Here is an 18,239-nt window from a genome sequence, read left to right as displayed (position 1 = left end):
GGGTCGCGGCGGCTCTTCAAATTCCTCAGACATACTTCGTGGCAGTGTCAATAAGCTTGCGGGTTTGATTGGTAGAGTGGAAGAAGGAGTGAATAAAAGGTGGGTGAGAAGGGTTGTCGAATGGGCGGGGCTGAAGTTCAAAAGCGGCGTCGTGAAGACTTGGGCTCATGGTGAGTAAACAAGATGTGAGCGGTGATGGTGAAGAAGTGGGGTCGAACATCCCGCCTGTGGAAGTAAGAGCCGTGCTCAGTATTTTGCATTGCACGATAATTCTGAAGAAAACGCAGTCTGGATGGCTGGAACCACAAGGCCCATGTTGCTATTTGCTGCAAAGCACATGGGAGCACGAGCAGGTAGGTGTTGCATCGCCATGTTTCCAGACAGATCATATGATTGCGCGTATACACAACCAGTCCAACAAATTCTTTGTCCGTGAGAGTTGGAGTAGCAAACTATCCAAGACACGTCAGTGTATATGAGAAAGCGTGAGGATGGGCTTAAGAAAGGTATCAGTCTCCGGACAGCCAGCTTAGCTCAAATCTTTCAAGTTCGTTCTAGCTTTTTCCAAAAGATGTCGAGTTCTCAAGCGAAACCAACAATCATTGGTCTGTACGGTATCTCTGGAGCAGGGAAGTCGTACCACTTGGACCTACTCAAGACCACGACCACACTTGCCAAAGAAGGCTTCATCTTCTACGATGGCTCTGCACTCATTGCCAGCGTGGTTCCCGCTGGGTTGGACGCATTCAAAGGTCTTTCTCACGATGATCAGACCTTGTACCGCAAACAAGCACTCGAGCAACTCAAGGTTGAATGCACCGAACACCAGAAGACAGCTGTCGTCTCCGGACACTACATATTTTGGGATGATGAGACCAGAGAAGGTGAGAGGGTAGGTATCGAAGAGGACTGGGAGACCTACACGCACATCATATATCTCAACGCAGATGCCGGAGTCGTAGCCGAACGAAGGAAGAAGGACTCAAGGTGGCGCCGCAAGACTTCCGTTGCGCATCTGGGGAAGTGGCGGGACACTGAGAGGGCTGAGTTGCGGGATATTTGCCTGGAGAAGAAGATATTGTTCACTACTGTGTTCGACGACGCACCGCCCAAGGAAACCCGTACCGCAGACAAGCTCGAGATGATACTGCGAGACTTCCAGCAGCACAGCGAGGAACACAACATTTCGATCATTGAGAAAGCTATCGATGCTACTACTGCCGGGCAAGACAAGCTGGAGACCATGCTGGTGCTGGACGCTGATAGGACACTGGCTCCGCATGATACCGGTGCGATGTTTTGGGAAGCTGACATATGGGGGATCAGCACCAAAGATCCACTGAAGACACTTTTCAAAAGGCAGGGCTACTCATACGCGTCGTTCCGCCAGGCGAGTCTACTCTACGAAGAAGCAGCGGACGGCTTTGATGTCAGATGCAACAGGCTCGCGGAGCATGTCAAGATGTATACAGACATGATTGCTCTTCTCAAAGACGTAGAGATGAATCCGCACATCGGCGCTGTTGTCGTAACCTGTGGTCTCCGTCGCGTCTGGGAGGAGGTCCTCGCGACAAACAAGTTGTCTCACATCAAAGTCATTGGCGGAGGGCGTCTCGCAGACGAATACGTGATCACAGGGTCAATCAAGGGTCATATTATCGACAAGCTCCATGAAAAGAAGCTCCGTGTCCTCGCTTTCGGAGACAGTCCACTCGACTTGGAGATGCTGCAGAAGGCCGATGACGCATACGTTGTGGTCGGCGACAGGGAGACCAGAAGTAGGACGATGGACGCAGAGCTTTCCAAAGCAATCGAGAACGGCCTACGTGCGCAGCAGATCGTCTTCTCCCACAAAGTTGACCCCCGGCTAGATGTGGAGTCACTCCCAAAACTGGAGCTAGGAGCTGAAGAGCTGAAGTTTATCTTCAAGCGGCAGGAGAATTTCGTGCACGCCACCCTCAAGAACGCAACAAAGCTTCTGATGACGCCCACGCGAGATGCCGCCAATCGAGGACATGATCTCAGAAAGGCCCACGAAAACGTCGGCTACTACCTAGCTACCGAGTTTCTGAGCGAGATCATCGGCATCGAGACATATCCCGTCAAACACGTCCAAGGCTTCCCTACAGATGGCTATCGCTTCCGACATGAGAAGCATACACTGATCGTCCCGCTCATGCGCGGTGGCGAACCCATGGCCTTCGGCGTCAGCAAGGCCCTCAAAACAGCAGGTTTCGCACACGCAAAGCACTTCAGCGACATTGATGCTGGAAACTTGAAGGGCAAACGTGCCATCATCCTCGTCGACTCGGTCATCAACACAGGTGGGTCAATCGTCGAGTTCATGGAGCCTTTGAGGGAGAAGTATCCGGGCGTGCAGGTCATTGTTGTTGCCGGTGTTGTCCAGGCCGACGCTACCAAGGTAGGTAAATTCGCGGCCATGTTGAAAAGCGACAAGAATCTGTATGTTGTCGCATTGCGCGAGTCCGACAACAAGTACAAGGGTCGGGGCGGAACCGATACGGGGCATCGGCTGTTCAACACGACGAACCTGGACTGAGGTAGGTAGACGTTGGTGGATGAGTGGGAGAGTGAAACTGGGTATGCGAGGGCTCGGAGTAGAAATAGACCATACCACATAGTTGTAGAGAATGACAACGTGCAAAGCGGATTGAGATTGCGATATGCGGGTACTACAAAAAGATCATATGCAAGTTGATCGGTCTTGTGTTTCAGACTACTGGCCGTTTCAAAGCGCTCCGAAAAACTAGGCGAATTGAAAGTGACCATTTGAAAGACATCGACCGAGGCCCTCATTCGTTCGTTCAACAGCCACATATGGTCGACGAGTTGGGACCTCCCCGCTTCATCTGCTGGAATAGAACATCTCGGGGGTGAGTTGTAGCTGCGACATAATATTGTAATCTTTGTATGTAGGCAAGCAAGCAGGGTTATCTGCCTCCAGCTACCGAATCACGACTTGTAATCGATACCATCGCGGTAACAAACCCAGGTAGCGATTTGGTAGCGAACGCCTTGTACGTAGAGCTACCGTAAGACCTAAGCTCAAAAAGGCGTGGTTGTCACACGGCAAGAACATCAAATCCCCCTTAATAGACGATACACCATACCACGGATCCCGAGAGAATGCGCACGGCTTCGTGAGATGTGTAGCCACCCCCTGTGCGTCTCGCGAGGAGCGGGCGTCAGAACTGACATTCTTGAATACAGTAAACTGTCGCGAAATGCCTCTTCTACCAGTATCTTTCATTCATTATTTTCTGTCTTGTCACTCGTTCCAAGCTTGAGCATCTGGGTTGCTCTTACATTCGTTTCTTCCACATCAGTCTCTTTATTTGTCTAGATTCCATTTCTGTTGCAATATCAAGATGCGTTTCCTCATTCTTATGGCTACTTTACTCCCCATGGGACTGGCGCAGGTCGTTGGCAAGCCGTCTGGTTTCGCTACTGGCACCACCGGCGGTGGCAGCGCTAAGCCCGCTGTTCCAAAGGACAACGCCGAGCTTGTCAAGTGGTTGACGGACGATATTCCCCGTGTCATCATGCTCAACAAGACGTACGACTTCAACGCCGCGGAGGGAAAGAAGACGGAGACTGGCTGCCGTCCAGCCAGCAACACTTGCAGAAGCAAGGGCCAGGACGCTCTCAACGGCCCCAACTGGTGCAGTGCCAGCTACCCCAAAGTCCGCGTCACTTACAACGTCGCCCCCACCAAGCCAATTGACATCAAGGGCAACAAATCCATCGTGGGTGTTGGCAATAAAGGCGTAATCCGGGGTAAGGGTTTCCGTCTCGTCAACGTCAAAAACATCGTCATCCAAAACGTCCACTTCACCGACCTGAACCCGCAGTACATCTGGGGCGGTGATGCTCTCCAGCTCGCCGGCACAGATATGGTCTGGATCGACCACTGCAAGTTCTCGCTCGTCGGCCGCCAGATGATCGTAACTGGCTACGCATCCGCCGGCCGCGTCACCCTTTCCAACAACGACTTCGACGGCCGCACGTCCTGGTCCGCATCCTGCAACGGCCAGCATTACTGGACGCTCCTCCTGCTGGGCGACGGCGACAAAATCACCTTTGCTAACAATTACGTGCACTCGGTCTCTGGCCGTGCCCCCAAGATTGGCGGCAAAGTCACCTTTCATGCTGTCAACAACTACTTCGCCGACAGCAAGGGTCACAATTTCGATACCGAGCCTGGCAGTAATGTGCTCCTTGAGGGCAACTTCTTCCAGGATTGCAAGACGCCTATGGTTGCTGCTGACGCCACACACGCTAAAGGTAATATATTCAATGTACCGGATAGCGCTGCTGCATCGCTGTGTACGGCCGCGCTGGGCAGGGTGTGTATGCTCAACCAGTTGTCTGGCTCGGGCAAGTTTCCATCTCAAAAGAATGCCAGTGTTATGAAGGTTTTCAATGGTGTGAGGAACGCACCGGTTGCTACTTCTGCGAGGATTGTGCCGAATAATGTTTCCAAGAGAGCTGGTGTGGGCAAGATCTCGAATTGAGCTGTTTAAGATGCGCTCTTCGGTACATGTCGTCGTCTAAGATCAGCGTCTAATAAGATAGTTCAGCGCTGATTAAGTACTAGATAAAATCCACCCCTCGAGTGCTGTTACGCAAGTGTTCCATAATATATGAACATCTTTATCTCTGCTAATTGCCATCTTGATTAAAATGTGACGTCAACATGTATATAGAAATTTACGTACAACCTGGCGGAAAGTCAAGCCGGGAATTAAATTTACGAAAGACGCGTTGTTAGCTAGTTTAACATGACATGTACATGCATGCGTGGCTATTGATCTATTTGTCCAGAGTCTGATCATGTAGACCTATTCTTTGAAGGTCTATTTCAAAAAGGATTGCTCAAGTCGCTCAGTACAAGTCAGAGGAGCGTGTCACTCTTACTCTGCGAGTCTGTATATCAACTACATCAACATGATCTTATCTCTTGTTCATGTTCACGACACTGATAACAGCAACGGAGCTAGGACACGAGCTGTGTGGAGATATTTATTAGAATGTGGAGACGTAGAGTACCGCGAATACTCATAGTAGGAAGTAGGATACTTTCATGGGCGAAGACATCTAGTGAAGGGATAGGGGTGTATGTCTGTTTGGTAGCACCGTATCGCTCGCGATAGTCAGTTTTATAAGAATACGAGAGCGTATTAGACTGTAGGCTGACTCGTCTACAATCATCTTCTGAAGCGCAAGGCACACTCGCCTTGTTGCACAAAGAGAGCTGTACGTCTATGCATCCTCTAACCTTCCAACGCAACACGTCGGATCGGTCTGTAAACGCCCTGGAGTTGGATGTTGTGTTGTCGGGATCCAGACGCGCCATAGGAATTGCTGGTTGATGTGGTTGACAAGGCTATGTTTGACCCACCCCGTTCTCACTTGGATGTTACATCAATGCGGCTGGACAGATACGTGGATCACGATTTCACGGGTTTAAAGATATTTGAAAGGCAGATTGTCATTGTCCAAAAGTCGATGGGAGGGCCTTGGCACGTCGGTGTTATTTGAGTGCTGTGAGTGCACAGATAGGATGCCGGCAGATGAACGGGTCCTGCCACGTTTGAGGATTAAATGCGTCGACTTGTTCACGTCGCCAGCCCAGTCTGCGGCAGATTGTTGGATACGACGCACGCGCTGGGCGGACACTGCCAACGGAAAACGGTTCCTTTGCGTCGTTGCAGCAGTGTTGTTATTGGCTGGTGGAGTAAGGGTGTTTGTGCTCGTTGATGGCACCCCGTGTTGGATTGTGGCGGAGCACTTCGCTGAGAAATAATGCTCCGTGCCTTCCGTGCTTGCCCCATGCGGCTGTTTGAGGGTGTCACGAAGTTGTGGGCGTCATGCAAATCCTGTAGGAGAAGGCGCCTGGTTAGCGACACCGGCAATACACTATTCGTCTTGATAATAGCAGAGAGAAAGAGAGAGAGAGGGAGTTGCTATTTGCAGCTTGTCGACTTGATCGAGCCCACTGACTGGCGATCCTTTGACGGCACACTGGGCGCTCAGAGACGCGCGTATTGGCTGACGTGCAGGCCAGGAGCAGAGCTGCACCCCTAAAGACCCACCGAGATCCTCACCTGCTCTGCCCCGACGCTCATTCACCCCCAGGCCCCCTCAAACTTGTTCGTCGCGCCTGTGACGACAAAAGCAATACATCTGGGTTGCGTAGAAGCGTGGAATCGCTAATCGCACCTGTACTCTCGTTACCGTCCATTGTCGAAACCCTTCTTTTATTAGCTTGGCCACCCCAGCCGCCCGCACCCGCCACACGCCCCTGCCCGGTTTGCGACGACCGCCAGCGTACCTGCCTTGTTCGACACCACCACTTCCCACTCGTCACCACCCGCGACCAACAACCTGCCACTCGTTCACCGCCCGCCTCCGCTAATACACCACCACACCACTCTATTATCTGCCCGCTGTGGCCGCTCGCGCCTGCACAGGAAAAGTCGCCGCTACTGGTTTGGCCGGCCCCCTGATTCCGTACTCACCGAGAGTACACCCCAGCTTCGCCAGAAGCACATAACCGCCCTCACACCTAATATCTGCACCCGCAAACACCCACGATGCGCTTTTCGCTCTCCAGGGCGCTGCCCTGGCTCGCCGCCGCCGCGGTGCCACTCGCCGCTGCAGAGAACATCATCGAGTCGCATTCGCTCAACCCGTGCATGACCAACTCCAGCTTCTCGGCCACGCTCTTCCTTGTCGCCTTCACGCCCGGCAACGGCAGCTTGGCCTTCAACGTCGAGGGTATCTCCAACATCGCCGGCAACATCGAAGCCGAGGTCGAGCTGCTGGTCTACGGCTACTCGGCCCTCAAGACGACCATCGACCCCTGCGACTCCAAGGACCTCGATGGCCTGTGCCCCATGAACTCCGGCCCGCTGACCATCAAGTCCAACATCGACCTGAGCGCCGACATCCTCAAGGTCATTCCAAGTAAGACGCGCCTTCTCTAGTCACTACACCCAGCTAACAAGGCCAGCCATCGCCTACACCATCCCCGACCTGGACGCCCTCGTGCGCATCAAGGTCAAGGACCGCTCCACGCATGTCCAGCTTGCCTGCGTCGAGGCCGAGCTGCTGAATGGAAAGACAGTCGACCAGAAGGCCGTGGCCTGGGTGACTGCTGTCATTGCTGTCCTGGGCCTGGTGTCGTCTGCCATCACCTCCGGTCTTGGCCACTCCAACACGGCAGCCCACGTCGCCGCCAACGCCATGTCGCTGTTTGGATACTTCCAGGCGCAGGCCTTCTTCGGTCTCTGCGCCATGCCGCTCCCCCCCATTGTCGCCGCCTGGACGCAGAACTTCCAGTGGACCATGGGCATCATCCGCGTCACATTTCTACAGGACATGGCTACCTGGTACCAGCGTGCCACCGGTGGCACGCCCACGACGTACCTCTCGCAGCTGACAGAAATCTCCGTCGAAGTACAGAAGAACAGGAGGGTCAAGCGTGCGCTTGATTTCACGACAGGCGCACTCGGACGTCTCGCAGCCCGCAGTAATGCTGCTGCCACCGAGGCACAGGCTGGAACAGAGCGCGTCGTTTTGCGAGGCATTGAGCGTGTTGGTTTCAAGGCGAAGATCGAGACGACCAACATCTTCTTCACGGGCTACACCTTCTTCGTCGTCTTCGTTCTGCTGACCATCATCGGTGTTGTTGCCTTCAAATTCGTCTGCGAGGGTCTCGTCAAGATGGGCAGGATGAAGAGCAACAAGTTCGTCGACTTCCGCAACGGCTGGCGCACTGTCCTCAAGGGCATCCTGTTCCGCGTCATCCTCATTGGTTTCCCTCAGATGATGGTGTTGGGCTTCTGGGAGCTCACTGAGCGCGACTCGGCTGGCATTGTGGTTCTAGCCGTTCTGACCATGCTCAGCATGATTGGTGTTCTCGGCTGGGCTTCGTCCAAGGTCGTCCGTATCGCACAACGCTCGATTTCGATGCACAAGAACCCTGCCTACATTCTGTACTCGGATCCTACTGCTCTCAACAAGTGGGGTTTCTTGTACGTCCAGTTCAAGGCTGCCGCATACTGGTTCATCATCCCATGGCTCATCTACCTCCTTCTCAAGGCCATGTTCATTGGTCTTTCCCAAAGCTCTGGTAAAGTTCAAGCAATCGCTCTGGTCATCATTGAAGCCGTTCTCCTCGTCGGTGTCTGTGTTCTTCGCCCTTGGATGGACAAGAAGACAAACGGTTTCAATATCGCCATTGCTGCTTGCAACTTCCTCAGCGCTGTTCACTTGTTGATGTTCTCAGACATCTTTGGCCAGCCTGTAAGTAACGCATGCCATTATAGTTGATTATCAAGCTAACTTGACCAGGCTATCGTCACTGGTGTCATGGGTGTCGTTTTCTTCGTCTACAACGCCGCGTTCGCGCTTGTCCTCCTCATCATGCTTCTTGTCGCCTCCGCGTTTGCATTGTTCACCAAGAACCCCGACACACGCTACCAACCCATGCGCGATGACCGTGGATCCTTTATCAAGTCGCAAACGCAGTTGACAACCGAACTCGACGCACTGGGCGCAACGGCGCGTGGCGAGGGTAAGGGCACGCACCCTTCTTCCCGCAGCCGCCTCGACGATGATGACGATTTCTCGTCTACCGAAGAGCGGAGACAGCTCGCGGCCAAGGAGGGCGCGTTTTCGGAACACTATGCCACCGCACCACCGCGCAGCCCTATCAACCCATCGGCATCACCGGTGTCATCCTACTATGATCGCGCGAGCCCAGCCCCTTCAGGAGGTTATGCGCCACCAAGAAACGATGTACAGCAGCGATCGGCAAACAACTCCAGCCCGTGGCAGCGTGGGGCAGGATATGATCAGCATTGACGCCAGGAGCACGAGGAGCAGGTGGGCAATATCATCGACATGTATGATCGCTCCTCCGTGCACGGCAGGAATCCGCAACAAAGATATTGATGTGCATATATTGGCTACATTTACATACTTTAATCCATCGATGCATTTTTGGGTCGCATTGGACTTTGGGTCATGCCTCATGATAGGCGGCGTTCTTACTATCTGATCCTCTTTCGAGAGATGTATCAGCTTTTTCTTGTCTTTATCCCATGTCAATTGATTGGGATTGTTTCTTCTTTTTCATTTGTTGGCGTCTCCAGGTTGCGGGAGACTTTTCCTTGAGTGTCGACGGTCAGCGGCTTTTGTGTTTAGGCCAAAAGGGAGGAGTGAGCCGGGTGGTGCCATAGGCAGTCAGTTCGTAGTGTACGCTGAAATCAAACGCTGAAACTGTGTAAATTCGCTCTGTTGCTCTTTGCCTTGGGTTGTGAAGTGTGGTTGAGTCTGCCGTAATACACCCGTAATTCAGGGTATCGGCGGTACCAAGGCATAGAAATGATAGCCGAACTGGTACCTAGGCATTCCTTACAACCCTTTTCCTCTCGTAGTTAGTGCCATGCTTCGGGATACCCAACCAAGCCCATTTTCTACTGGAAACTTGCCCGTGAGGGAATCTAGGCTGCTACACAGCCCCATTTCCATCACATTACCACTACGGATCGGATATGCCGGTGTTTATCTAGCACGTCGAATCGTCGACATATTCTTGTTCGGTACACTAATTTTAACGCCGAGATTGCGTTTGGTTTGGTTCGGGACTTCGTTGGCGGAAGTACCGGGTTAGTGTGATCGTCAGGTACTGGGGTTGTGGTTGCGGTTCCGTGGGCTACCTGAGATGTATGGGAGAGGCTGGAGAGGTGGGGGTACTGGATAGGTAGTTTATCGCTCGATTGGTGGTTTGCTGTCCTGAGTGCGGTAAGGTCTGGTCGCATGGGTGGTCGATTGGGCTTATCGTGGAATTACCTGCTGCCTGGGCTGCACAACACTGAGCGTATCTAGCCGGCTGGGCTGCAGGAAGATAAGCCGCCGTTGTGGTGGTTAAAGGTTGTGTACGTCAATATGCTGGAGGAGTCACAGCAAGCTCGGGGTGGGGAAGGAGCGATGCCGCACTAACGTTGCTTGTTGTCCATGTTTAGGCCTCGAGACCGAGCGAGGACGATGACGAGGCGACGCATTGGGTAGCTCGCTCGAAGATTTTGGCTATTCACCGATGATTCGCGGAGACGTCCAAGCGGAAGGTGATGCCGTATGTCTTCGTCATGATCATGATCGTGAAGGCAAGACGCCAGCCAGCCATGATATCGATATCTAGCTCGACGCAATCGACCATCACCTGCACACAAATCCCCGGTGCAACGGCCCCTAACGACGTCACACAAGTCCCCATTACCCCATACTGCCGGCTAGAGTGTGGTCCGAACCACCAGCCTAGACACCAGGTCCATCCAGACAGAGCGCGTTCCGTGGCACGCTGCGTCTCGTCGAGCCCTCGAGCCAGCTCAACGAAGAAGCGGACGTGCTGGAACAGCAAAGAAATGTTTGTTCGAGATCAAGCGACGACCGCATATCCAATCAACTTGCACATGGTGTGTATCGATTGGACCAACCTAGCGCCAAGTGATCGACAACCAACGCTCCAGCAAGCCAGTGAGAAACGCACGATAGCCCAGCCGGGAAAGATGTGTGAAAGGGGATTCTAGGGCTGGGGGCGCCTTTTTTTCCTAATCCCGGCGGGGGACCAACACGCGCTAGATGGTTTGTGATGGAAGTTTACCAGTGGGCACATGGGCAACCCGTTGCATGGAGCCGGGCCCCCCGTTCGAGGGGCTTTTTTTAACTTATAGCATGAGGGCTTGCGAGAGTTTTGGTTCATCTTTTTTTTTCTTTCTCCCCTACCTTAGTACCACAACCCTTTCTTTCTGCTTTTTCCATTACGGATACGTCTCCTGGACGGTCCGCGCGCTGCTGCAGCGGATTATACTAATGCACGATTTCAATATGTTCTTTGTCGTTTCATGGCTGGTTTTGTGTATCTTTTAGTCCTGGGGTACAGGTACTTGTATCACCACCTCATCTCTTAGTCGTGTTGGATTTCCCTGGTTCGGGGTCTTGCTTAAAGGGTTCGGTCGTCCTCTACCGCTGGCTCGCATCCGTTCGTGTGTTTCTAGTAGGCCGTTTGGGAAGTTCGTTGGTGTCACGACCCAGGGATTGACTTTCTAAGCGTTATTGACATTGTGGTAACGACCATAATCCAGCATTGTGCTAATTGACTCCTCACTCGACAAAATGGCGACCTCCTCGCGCTCTGAGTCACTTCCATTCGATGACACTCAACACTTCGATGTTGAGATAGCTGGAAAGAAAGAGAGACCTCACATTCAACTTCAGACCGACACTGAGACGAGCAAACCATACGCACCAACTGTTCAAAGTAGAACATACCTGAGTCCACATCCTGTGAGGACTGTCTTGACTCCCCCGAACTCACCCACCATCACCCGCATAACGACCATGAACCTCCAGGATCCACGGACTCTACGTGACAGTGGTGCAATCACCCCTCCAGTCACACCGATCAAAGCTTCGCACTCGAGATCCAGCTCCAACGCATCAGATGTCTTGAATGGCTCGTCAACCCTCCGCCATGGAGACTTCATCCCATCGAGCACCAGCGAACGACCTCGCAAAGACAGTGCCGCTCCATACCACCTGGCACAAAAGCCCAGCGGCACTGAGCTCATCAGGTTTCCATTCCACCTATCCGACTATGAAATCCAAACGGACAAGAACGGCAGGAAACAGCCTATCGGATCAGGAGCATGGAGTGACGTGTATCTAGCAAAACCCGTCTTTTCGAATCCAATTGATCAGATTGAGAGCACAGTATCACCTCCCATGTCACCGATGGACTTCAACATACCCAGTCAGGAGGCAAACGAGCTCCCCTTCGCGCCGCCCCTCTACGCCATCAAGATCCCAGCATCACGCTCTGCACGAAAGGTCTTGGGTGAAGAAGCCCGCATCCTCTCCTACCTGTCCCAGCTCCCCGACGTAGACCACCACGTCGTCTCCTTCTACGGCCAGGACACGCGAACCGACGCACTAGTCCTAAAAGCCATGGCCGGCACGCTGGAAGACTGGGTTCAAAAGCACCTCAACACGCTCCCGGAAGCATCTCGAGCACAAGCACTTGCCGATGTATTCCCTACCCTCGCATCATCACTGCTCGACAGCCTCCGCTGGCTGCACTCGAAATCATGCACGCATGCAGACGTCAAACCCGCAAATATCCTCCTCCCGGCCATGGACCTCGCTCCCCGCCCCATCTTCTCCGACTTCTCCTCCGCTATCCTGACTGCTTTTCCCACTGAGCACGACGCCGCACAGCAGGGCGCGGGAACGTGGGACTACCTCGATCCCATCCTCCTCAGCACAGCTAATCTCGCGACTGCGTCCGAGACGACGGATCTCTGGTCCCTTGCCATCACGCTGCTGTTTGTCGTCGTTGGCGCTTCGCCGTTCGACGCGCTCAGGGGGAATAAGTTCCGCCTTCGCGAGATGATCAAGCAGGGTGATCCGCTGGCGTGTCTTGCGTATGGAGATGAGGGGATCAGAAATATGATGAGGGTGAAGGGGCTGTCGCAGGCTATGGGCTTCGATGTGCTGAAGTGGTTTGGGAAGGTGTTGTGTAGGGATGTGGGGAAGCGGGTGGATATGCGCCTGTGGAAGTTGGAGTTGGATGGCGCGGTGGAGATGTAGGGGGTGTGGGAGGAGGGTGCTTTGGAGATGGATGACTTGCTGGATTCAAGCAGCCGTCTGGTTGTTGTGGCGTTTATCAGGAGCGTGGGGGTTTTGCAGATATGGTGTTTGGAGTTTGCGATTTGGGTTGGGAGTGGACGTTCGCTGGATGAGATACCCCTTTAAGCATCGACATTGCCTGTTGTAATAGAGTATCAATATTATCTATCGTAATGGAGTATATACCTCTATTTGACTTGTAGCTTCTCGTTCTCGTTTTGTTACGTGGCACAACAAGGCTCATTCATGTACACGTTCCCGATGCAAGTCTCTTGTTTCGTTCGAATTCTGAATATATGTTACTTGGCGGCTACATTTAGCCATCAATGATCTGCCTGTCTGGTTGCCGTATTTGGCGCAAACAAATGGTGGACTATCTCCGAGGCGGTTATCGGGAACCAACGCAGACAATATGTCTCATGCTAAGATGTCCAAGATAGCTTGTTTATCGAGAGGCCTCGAGTCGTCCGCTTGCCAATCACCATCACCGATCTTGCTGTCGAAACTCACCGCTCTTCGGGAAATACCTCGCTGACATGTGTCGTGAAAGATGAAGTTGAGTCGAGCACATACATGGATCAACCAGGTCAACCACCAAAAGAGGTCGAGCGAAAAAAAGTCTTCAGCATCCGCAATTCTTGACATGGCCTGGAGAAGGACCGAAAAGACTTTTTGCGGATGAGAAATTTCGAGATTGCGCACAGACTTAGCCCACGATACGGCTACGTCAGGCCGAGGCGGCTCTGCTCGACGACATGCAACGGCCATCTGGACTTGATCGATCACCGTCTTCCGCAGCTGTTCATTGGTGGAAGAAGCGAATGCTAGGACCGTTGTCGCAGGTACCCCGACAACAGTGTCGCATTTTTTCTGATTGGCCGATAATGCCCGATGTAGTCTTCTATCTGCTTCTGGAAGACTTGGAGTTGCATTGCGTGCCAGCGACAGAAAGTTTCCGCATTGGTGTAGACACCGCATACTCTGTTGAACTGTAGAGCGGAGGCCTCCCCTGGATGAGCTGGCGTTGCAGCCACCCTTTCCCTTCCACGCTTCACCGCTCGAGATAGTCCAGATTTCCAATCCCAAGTTTGTAATCCAGAGTGATAGCCACGGATAGATGCGCCGAACATCTGCCACACAGCGATACCGAATGAGTCAATCCAAGACCATGAGTATTAGCAAGCACCACGTCATGCCCTACGGTGCGTAGCTCAGAACTTTTGCATGTGGGCCTCTCGTATAGGCATGGTAGGAAGGGTGAAATAGAATATATACCTGCAGCATTTCCCCCCCAACAACAACATCCACTCCACTTTTCAATCCCAACATCCAAATTATCTCAAACTTGGACTATACATTCTAGAGAACTCAATACTCCACGATACCCAACAAAAAAAACTATATCCAACACCACAGCAATGCCGTCGTTCACAGTCTTCAAGGGCTCCAAGGATGGAAAGATCGTCAAGAGCGAGACCACAAAAGACGAACTCACAAGCGACCAAGTCCTCGTCAAAGTCACTGCTTCAGGTCTCTGCGGCACAGATGAACACTACAGGCACGCCGACATGGGCCTCGGCCACGAAGGCGCAGGCGTAGTCCAGAAAGTCGGGCCCGCGGTCAGGAAACTGAAGGAGGGAGACCGCGTCGGCTGGGGGTACGAGCACAACTCGTGCGGCTCATGCACATGGTGCCTTACAGGGCGCGAGACCTACTGCCCTGAGCGCGAGATGTACGGCTACGCCAACCTGGACCAGGGTAGCTTTGCGTCCCACGGCGTGTGGAGAGAGTCTTTCCTGTTCAAGATCCCCGATGCGTTGACGGATGCTGAGGCCGCGCCGTTGATGTGCGGTGGTGCTACTGTTTTCAACGCGCTGCACACGTACAACATCAAGTCCACCGACCGTGTTGGTGTCATCGGCGTGGGTGGCCTCGGCCATCTGGCTATCCAGTTCGCCGCGCGCATGGGCTGCGATGTTGTCGTCTTCTCTGGCTCGGACAGCAAGGAGAAGGAGGCGAGGCAGTTGGGCGCGAGCGAGTTCATCTCCATGAAGGGCAAGAAGGAGCTAGATATCGGCCGTAAGCTCGATGCGCTGCTGGTCTGCACAAGCTCTCTTCCTGGTAAGTTATCATCATCTTGGATTTGTCGATACATGTGATTAACGTGTTTGTAGACTGGTCTCTTGTGCTCCCCGTCATGGGCCCAACAAGCATCATCTTCCCCCTCACCGTCTCGGACGGCAACTTTGAGATCCCCCACATGGGCCTTGTCGCACAGGGTATCACCGTTCAGGGATCCGTTGTCGCTGCGCGTGCGGTTCACCAGCAGATGCTCACCTTTGCCGCGCAGCACGGCATCAAGCCCATCATGATGAAGTTCCCCATGACCGAGTCCGGTATTGAGGAGGCCATGCAGACGCTGGCAGACGGAAAGATGCGCTACCGTGGTGTGTTGGTACCGCAGTAGGTGCAGACTAAAGAGGAGGAATGATATCAATTATGAAATGTAATGATTATGGAAAGGGACGGGACAGGATTTGGACTAGGTCTACGTAGTGCTTGCTTTTTGAGCAGATGATACCAATGAAGAGATGGCAACTTTCCAAGAATCAGTACACGTTCGACGTGTTTGAACTTTCTCAATATGCTCTAAGCAAGTATTTATGTGACCGCATGATTCACTACAGTTCAGTGATGCAGAAGAACAGCCAGGTAATCCGAATTATCCAGTACACAACCAATCCAACGAGAAGAATAATAAAGTTCACGCCAGACCTTCAACGCCTACCTCAGTCCAGCGGAAACAACCTCATAAGCACCGTCAGCATATCCCTTGGCCGCGCATCCATAACAGCACTCATCGCAAACCCCAAACCCGTCACCGTCACTCCATCCCCATCACAGCAGCTTTCCTCCCGTTCACAAAACGGCACCAGCAACGCCTCCAAAAGCTCGTTCCCCTCCGCCTCCACAACTCCACCTATCCCCCCAACATCTCCCCCGCGCTCAACCTCCACCCCCACCTCCTGATCCCTCCGCCCCGGCACCAAGCACCCCACAAACGGCGCCACACGCTTCATATACGTATGTTTTTCCATCTCCCTCCTCGTAGTGTCTAGTTCCACCTCCCACGCCCCCGTCAACTGCCGGCAAGCGTTCTTAAGCGCTTTTTTCTGCCCTGCGGTCTGGATCTCAAACATATCGTACCTACTCGTCTTCCATAGTTCGATGAACTCTTCACGCGCGGGGAACACGGTGGGCGTGTTATGGTGTTCCAAGACAGCCGCGAGGTAGGATATCATGAATGTGCGGGCGGGGGGCGGAATGTACACATCCCACTTCAATCCCACTTTTTGAGGACAATTATGAGGACAGGAGAGACTGAGCAGGGCGACGAAGAGAGCGATATTCCAACGAGTGGCGTCGTGGTAGCGTTGGAACTGGTGTGTGGGGCACAGGCGGTAGAAGAATATCGCTCGCGTGATATCTGGATGCTGATGCTTTGCGCTCTTGAGTGGGGTGCGGGTTATGTGCGTGCGGTTGCGGAGGAAGAAGGGGAGTTGAATGTCGAGCGGGATGTTGGGGAGGTGGAGGGCGAGTGATGTTTGGTGTAGGATGTCGGATGTGGTGAGGGAGGGGAGGTGGTGTTGTGGGATGTCGGCGAGTTTGCGCGAGAGGAGAGTGGTGAGGTGGGTGGGCTCTGGGTTGGTCGTGTTGAGTGCCATGGTTTGAGGAGAATGAGTAGGATTGTTGGGCGGGGAAAAGGGTGTACCGGTGTGGGTGGAGTAGTAGACCCAAGGTGGCTTGGGAGGTAGGGGTGAAAGACGGGTGGTTGCATATTCCTACTTTCACCATCGCCACGTATTTATAGCAAACAATCCGTAAGACTATCGTACGATTGTTATAAACATCCCCCAATATCCTATCTGACGTTATCAATGTCATTGATGGTGTAAATGAGGATAGATGAAGTAAATAACTGGTCTCGAGGGGTGCAAACACGTAGATAGCAAGATTTGAAGCTCTAAGTTTCCTCTCGTTCATAATGTGATAGTACAACACTGGCAATTACTTAGCACGTTACACATTTGCCCGGGACTTGACGAAAGGAGTCAACATGAAAATGAACGGTGAAATCGAAACGGTAATCTTACTAGAGAAGAATACATGGTAACAACTAACCTGAGAATACCCCCTGCTGTGTGTAGCTTTGCGATAAATTTCCGATATCTTATCCCAAACGGCCTTGAGAGCAACTGAACGACACTTTGATGACTTATGTTCGAATACGACAGAATGAATTGGTGTTGTAAACATAATTCGTAGTCTCGCCACAAATCCAACCATGGAAAAGAAGTCAACGAACGCCACATCATCAGGTGGGCTTCGACGCTGCCGAATCACCACTCTCGACCCTACTTTGCAGCGACCAGCCCTCAGCCAATTCAAAGTCCCCCATCACACCATAGTGATCCGTAACCCATGCCGCCTGCCCAACTTCTCTCATCTCTTCCTTCCTGTCTTCCGCAACCGTAGCACCGATCCCAATCCTCTGAAACCCCTTTGGTTGGACATGACCTCGGAATAAAATTTTATCCATTCTGCAACACGGGAATCTCCTCATGTTTTCCGCGCCCATGGCATATTGGTAACCCCAGGTATACGCCTCATCCCCATCTTCTTCACCGCCAAGTTCAAGGTACGCATCTTTCAGTTCATTTTCGCTATGCAGTGTGCGATCGAAAGGCTGAATGGCGTTAAGGTCGCCTGCTAGAAGGGCACAAGCGACGCTGGAGTCTTGAAGGAGTGTAGCCGCGGTTGAGAGTTGACGGGGACGGACTGGCGGGCTTGCCGCTAGTGAGTCAAGATGCGTGTTACAGATTCTGAGGACCTTTTCTTCTGAATCCGAAGCATCTCTGGAGGAAATGGCAATGTCGGCGAAGAGGCCGTCTCTGCTGTACTCGCTGATCCATGGCACGCGGAACACGTGTTTGACTTTTAAACGCTGGTCTATGAGCATGGTGGTGCCGTAGAACGAACCCGACCAGTTGCTGTTATCGATGTCTGTTATGAAGAAGCGGTCATATATCCACGTCGAGGCTTTGATCAGCTTCATATCAGATGTTGTCATTTCCTGCAGGAAGATGACGATTGGAATGTCTGTTGACGTGGAAGACGTAATGTCATCAAGATATTGGAGCGCAGCTCTCATTCTTTCCTCCGAGAAATCCATAGACATATCGATGTTCCACGACATCAACCGTACGACTTGGGAGTTGATGGCAGACTCTGAGGAAGCCTTGGGGAGAGCTTCTGGCTTTGTTGCGGATGTCCATGTTCCGAAATCATCGGGGTAAAAGTACTCCTGCTTCCTATGTCTATCGAAGGGGTTTACTGGGGTTGGTTTTGTTGTGCTACGAGTACTTAGTGGACTGGCAGAGAATTGAACCTGTTTCTTGCGTTTATTGAAGGGGGGTTCTGGGCCTGTTGACATCATGCGAGCACTCGATTCAAAATGGAAA

The 18,239-nt window shown here is 52.7% G+C and overlaps 9 protein-coding genes across 9 annotated transcripts; 6 read left to right on the top strand and 3 right to left on the bottom strand.

The window, feature by feature from the left end:
* Positions 1-236: 236 nt before the first annotated feature.
* P153DRAFT_362865 (uncharacterized protein) lies at positions 237-2,660 on the top strand. Its single transcript, XM_033667240.1, has one exon. It carries the CDS (start codon positions 572-574, stop codon positions 2,558-2,560), a length of 1,989 nt encoding a protein of 662 aa, XP_033528189.1. The 5' UTR covers positions 237-571; the 3' UTR covers positions 2,561-2,660.
* A 472-nt stretch (positions 2,661-3,132) lies between these two features.
* P153DRAFT_362864 (polysaccharide lyase family 1 protein) lies at positions 3,133-4,717 on the top strand. The gene has a single exon (XM_033667239.1). It carries the CDS (start codon positions 3,390-3,392, stop codon positions 4,533-4,535), a length of 1,146 nt encoding a protein of 381 aa, XP_033528188.1. The 5' UTR covers positions 3,133-3,389; the 3' UTR covers positions 4,536-4,717.
* Positions 4,718-6,617: 1,900 nt separating this feature from the next.
* P153DRAFT_280592 (TRP-domain-containing protein) lies at positions 6,618-8,892 on the top strand (the record flags this gene model as incomplete). Its single annotated transcript, XM_033663082.1, has 3 exons — positions 6,618-6,990; positions 7,037-8,331; positions 8,380-8,892. The coding sequence occupies 3 exons, from the start codon at positions 6,618-6,620 to the stop codon at positions 8,890-8,892; spliced, it is 2,181 nt and encodes a 726-aa protein (XP_033528187.1).
* Positions 8,893-10,005: 1,113 nt separating this feature from the next.
* Positions 10,006-10,912, top strand: P153DRAFT_98912 (uncharacterized protein). Its single transcript, XM_033673540.1, has one exon. It carries the CDS (start codon positions 10,161-10,163, stop codon positions 10,617-10,619), a length of 459 nt encoding a protein of 152 aa, XP_033528186.1. The 5' UTR covers positions 10,006-10,160; the 3' UTR covers positions 10,620-10,912.
* A 518-nt stretch (positions 10,913-11,430) lies between these two features.
* On the top strand, positions 11,431-12,678 carry P153DRAFT_281378 (kinase domain-containing protein; the record flags this gene model as incomplete). The annotated part of the gene is made up of 1 exon (XM_033663138.1): positions 11,431-12,678. The coding sequence occupies one exon, from the start codon at positions 11,431-11,433 to the stop codon at positions 12,676-12,678; it is 1,248 nt and encodes a 415-aa protein (XP_033528185.1).
* Positions 12,679-12,896: 218 nt separating this feature from the next.
* On the bottom strand, positions 12,897-13,394 carry P153DRAFT_362861 (uncharacterized protein). The gene has a single exon (XM_033667238.1). The coding sequence runs from the start codon at positions 13,360-13,362 to the stop codon at positions 13,135-13,137; it is 228 nt and encodes a 75-aa protein (XP_033528184.1). The 5' UTR covers positions 13,363-13,394; the 3' UTR covers positions 12,897-13,134.
* Positions 13,395-13,692: 298 nt separating this feature from the next.
* P153DRAFT_362860 (GroES-like protein) lies at positions 13,693-15,390 on the top strand. Its single transcript, XM_033667237.1, has 2 exons — positions 13,693-14,838; positions 14,892-15,390. Exons 1-2 carry the CDS (start codon positions 14,136-14,138, stop codon positions 15,182-15,184), a joined length of 996 nt encoding a protein of 331 aa, XP_033528183.1. The 5' UTR covers positions 13,693-14,135; the 3' UTR covers positions 15,185-15,390.
* A 116-nt stretch (positions 15,391-15,506) lies between these two features.
* Positions 15,507-16,477, bottom strand: P153DRAFT_330295 (uncharacterized protein; the record flags this gene model as incomplete). Its single annotated transcript, XM_033665426.1, has 1 exon — positions 15,507-16,477. The coding sequence occupies exon 1, from the start codon at positions 16,440-16,442 to the stop codon at positions 15,507-15,509; it is 936 nt and encodes a 311-aa protein (XP_033528182.1). The 5' UTR covers positions 16,443-16,477.
* A 615-nt stretch (positions 16,478-17,092) lies between these two features.
* Positions 17,093-18,211, bottom strand: P153DRAFT_380972 (uncharacterized protein; the record flags this gene model as incomplete). Its single annotated transcript, XM_033669996.1, has 1 exon — positions 17,093-18,211. One exon carries the CDS (start codon positions 18,209-18,211, stop codon positions 17,093-17,095), a length of 1,119 nt encoding a protein of 372 aa, XP_033528181.1.
* Between the last annotated feature and the right edge of the window lie 28 nt (positions 18,212-18,239).

This window comes from Dothidotthia symphoricarpi (assembly GCF_010015815.1).
Source record: "Dothidotthia symphoricarpi CBS 119687 unplaced genomic scaffold P153scaffold_2, whole genome shotgun sequence".
Classification (NCBI taxonomy): domain Eukaryota; kingdom Fungi; phylum Ascomycota; class Dothideomycetes; order Pleosporales; family Dothidotthiaceae; genus Dothidotthia; species Dothidotthia symphoricarpi.
This window is presented reverse-complemented; position numbering and strand designations above follow the sequence as displayed.

What these genes read in the sequence shown, in the direction of transcription:
- P153DRAFT_362865 (XM_033667240.1), top strand. Translation starts at nt 572, where the DNA reads ATGTCGAGTTCTCAAGCGAAACCAACAATCATTGGTCTGTACGGTATC.
- P153DRAFT_98912 (XM_033673540.1), top strand. Translation starts at nt 10,161, where the DNA reads ATGCCGTATGTCTTCGTCATGATCATGATCGTGAAGGCAAGACGCCAG.
- P153DRAFT_362864 (XM_033667239.1), top strand. Translation starts at nt 3,390, where the DNA reads ATGCGTTTCCTCATTCTTATGGCTACTTTACTCCCCATGGGACTGGCG.
- P153DRAFT_362860 (XM_033667237.1), top strand. Translation starts at nt 14,136, where the DNA reads ATGCCGTCGTTCACAGTCTTCAAGGGCTCCAAGGATGGAAAGATCGTC. An exon ending in CTGCACAAGCTCTCTTCCTG is followed by an intron (nt 14,839 to 14,891) that starts GTAAGTTATCAT and finishes ACGTGTTTGTAG; the next exon opens with ACTGGTCTCTTGTGCTCCCC.
- P153DRAFT_362861 (XM_033667238.1), bottom strand. Translation starts at nt 13,362, where the DNA reads ATGTCAAGAATTGCGGATGCTGAAGACTTTTTTTCGCTCGACCTCTTT.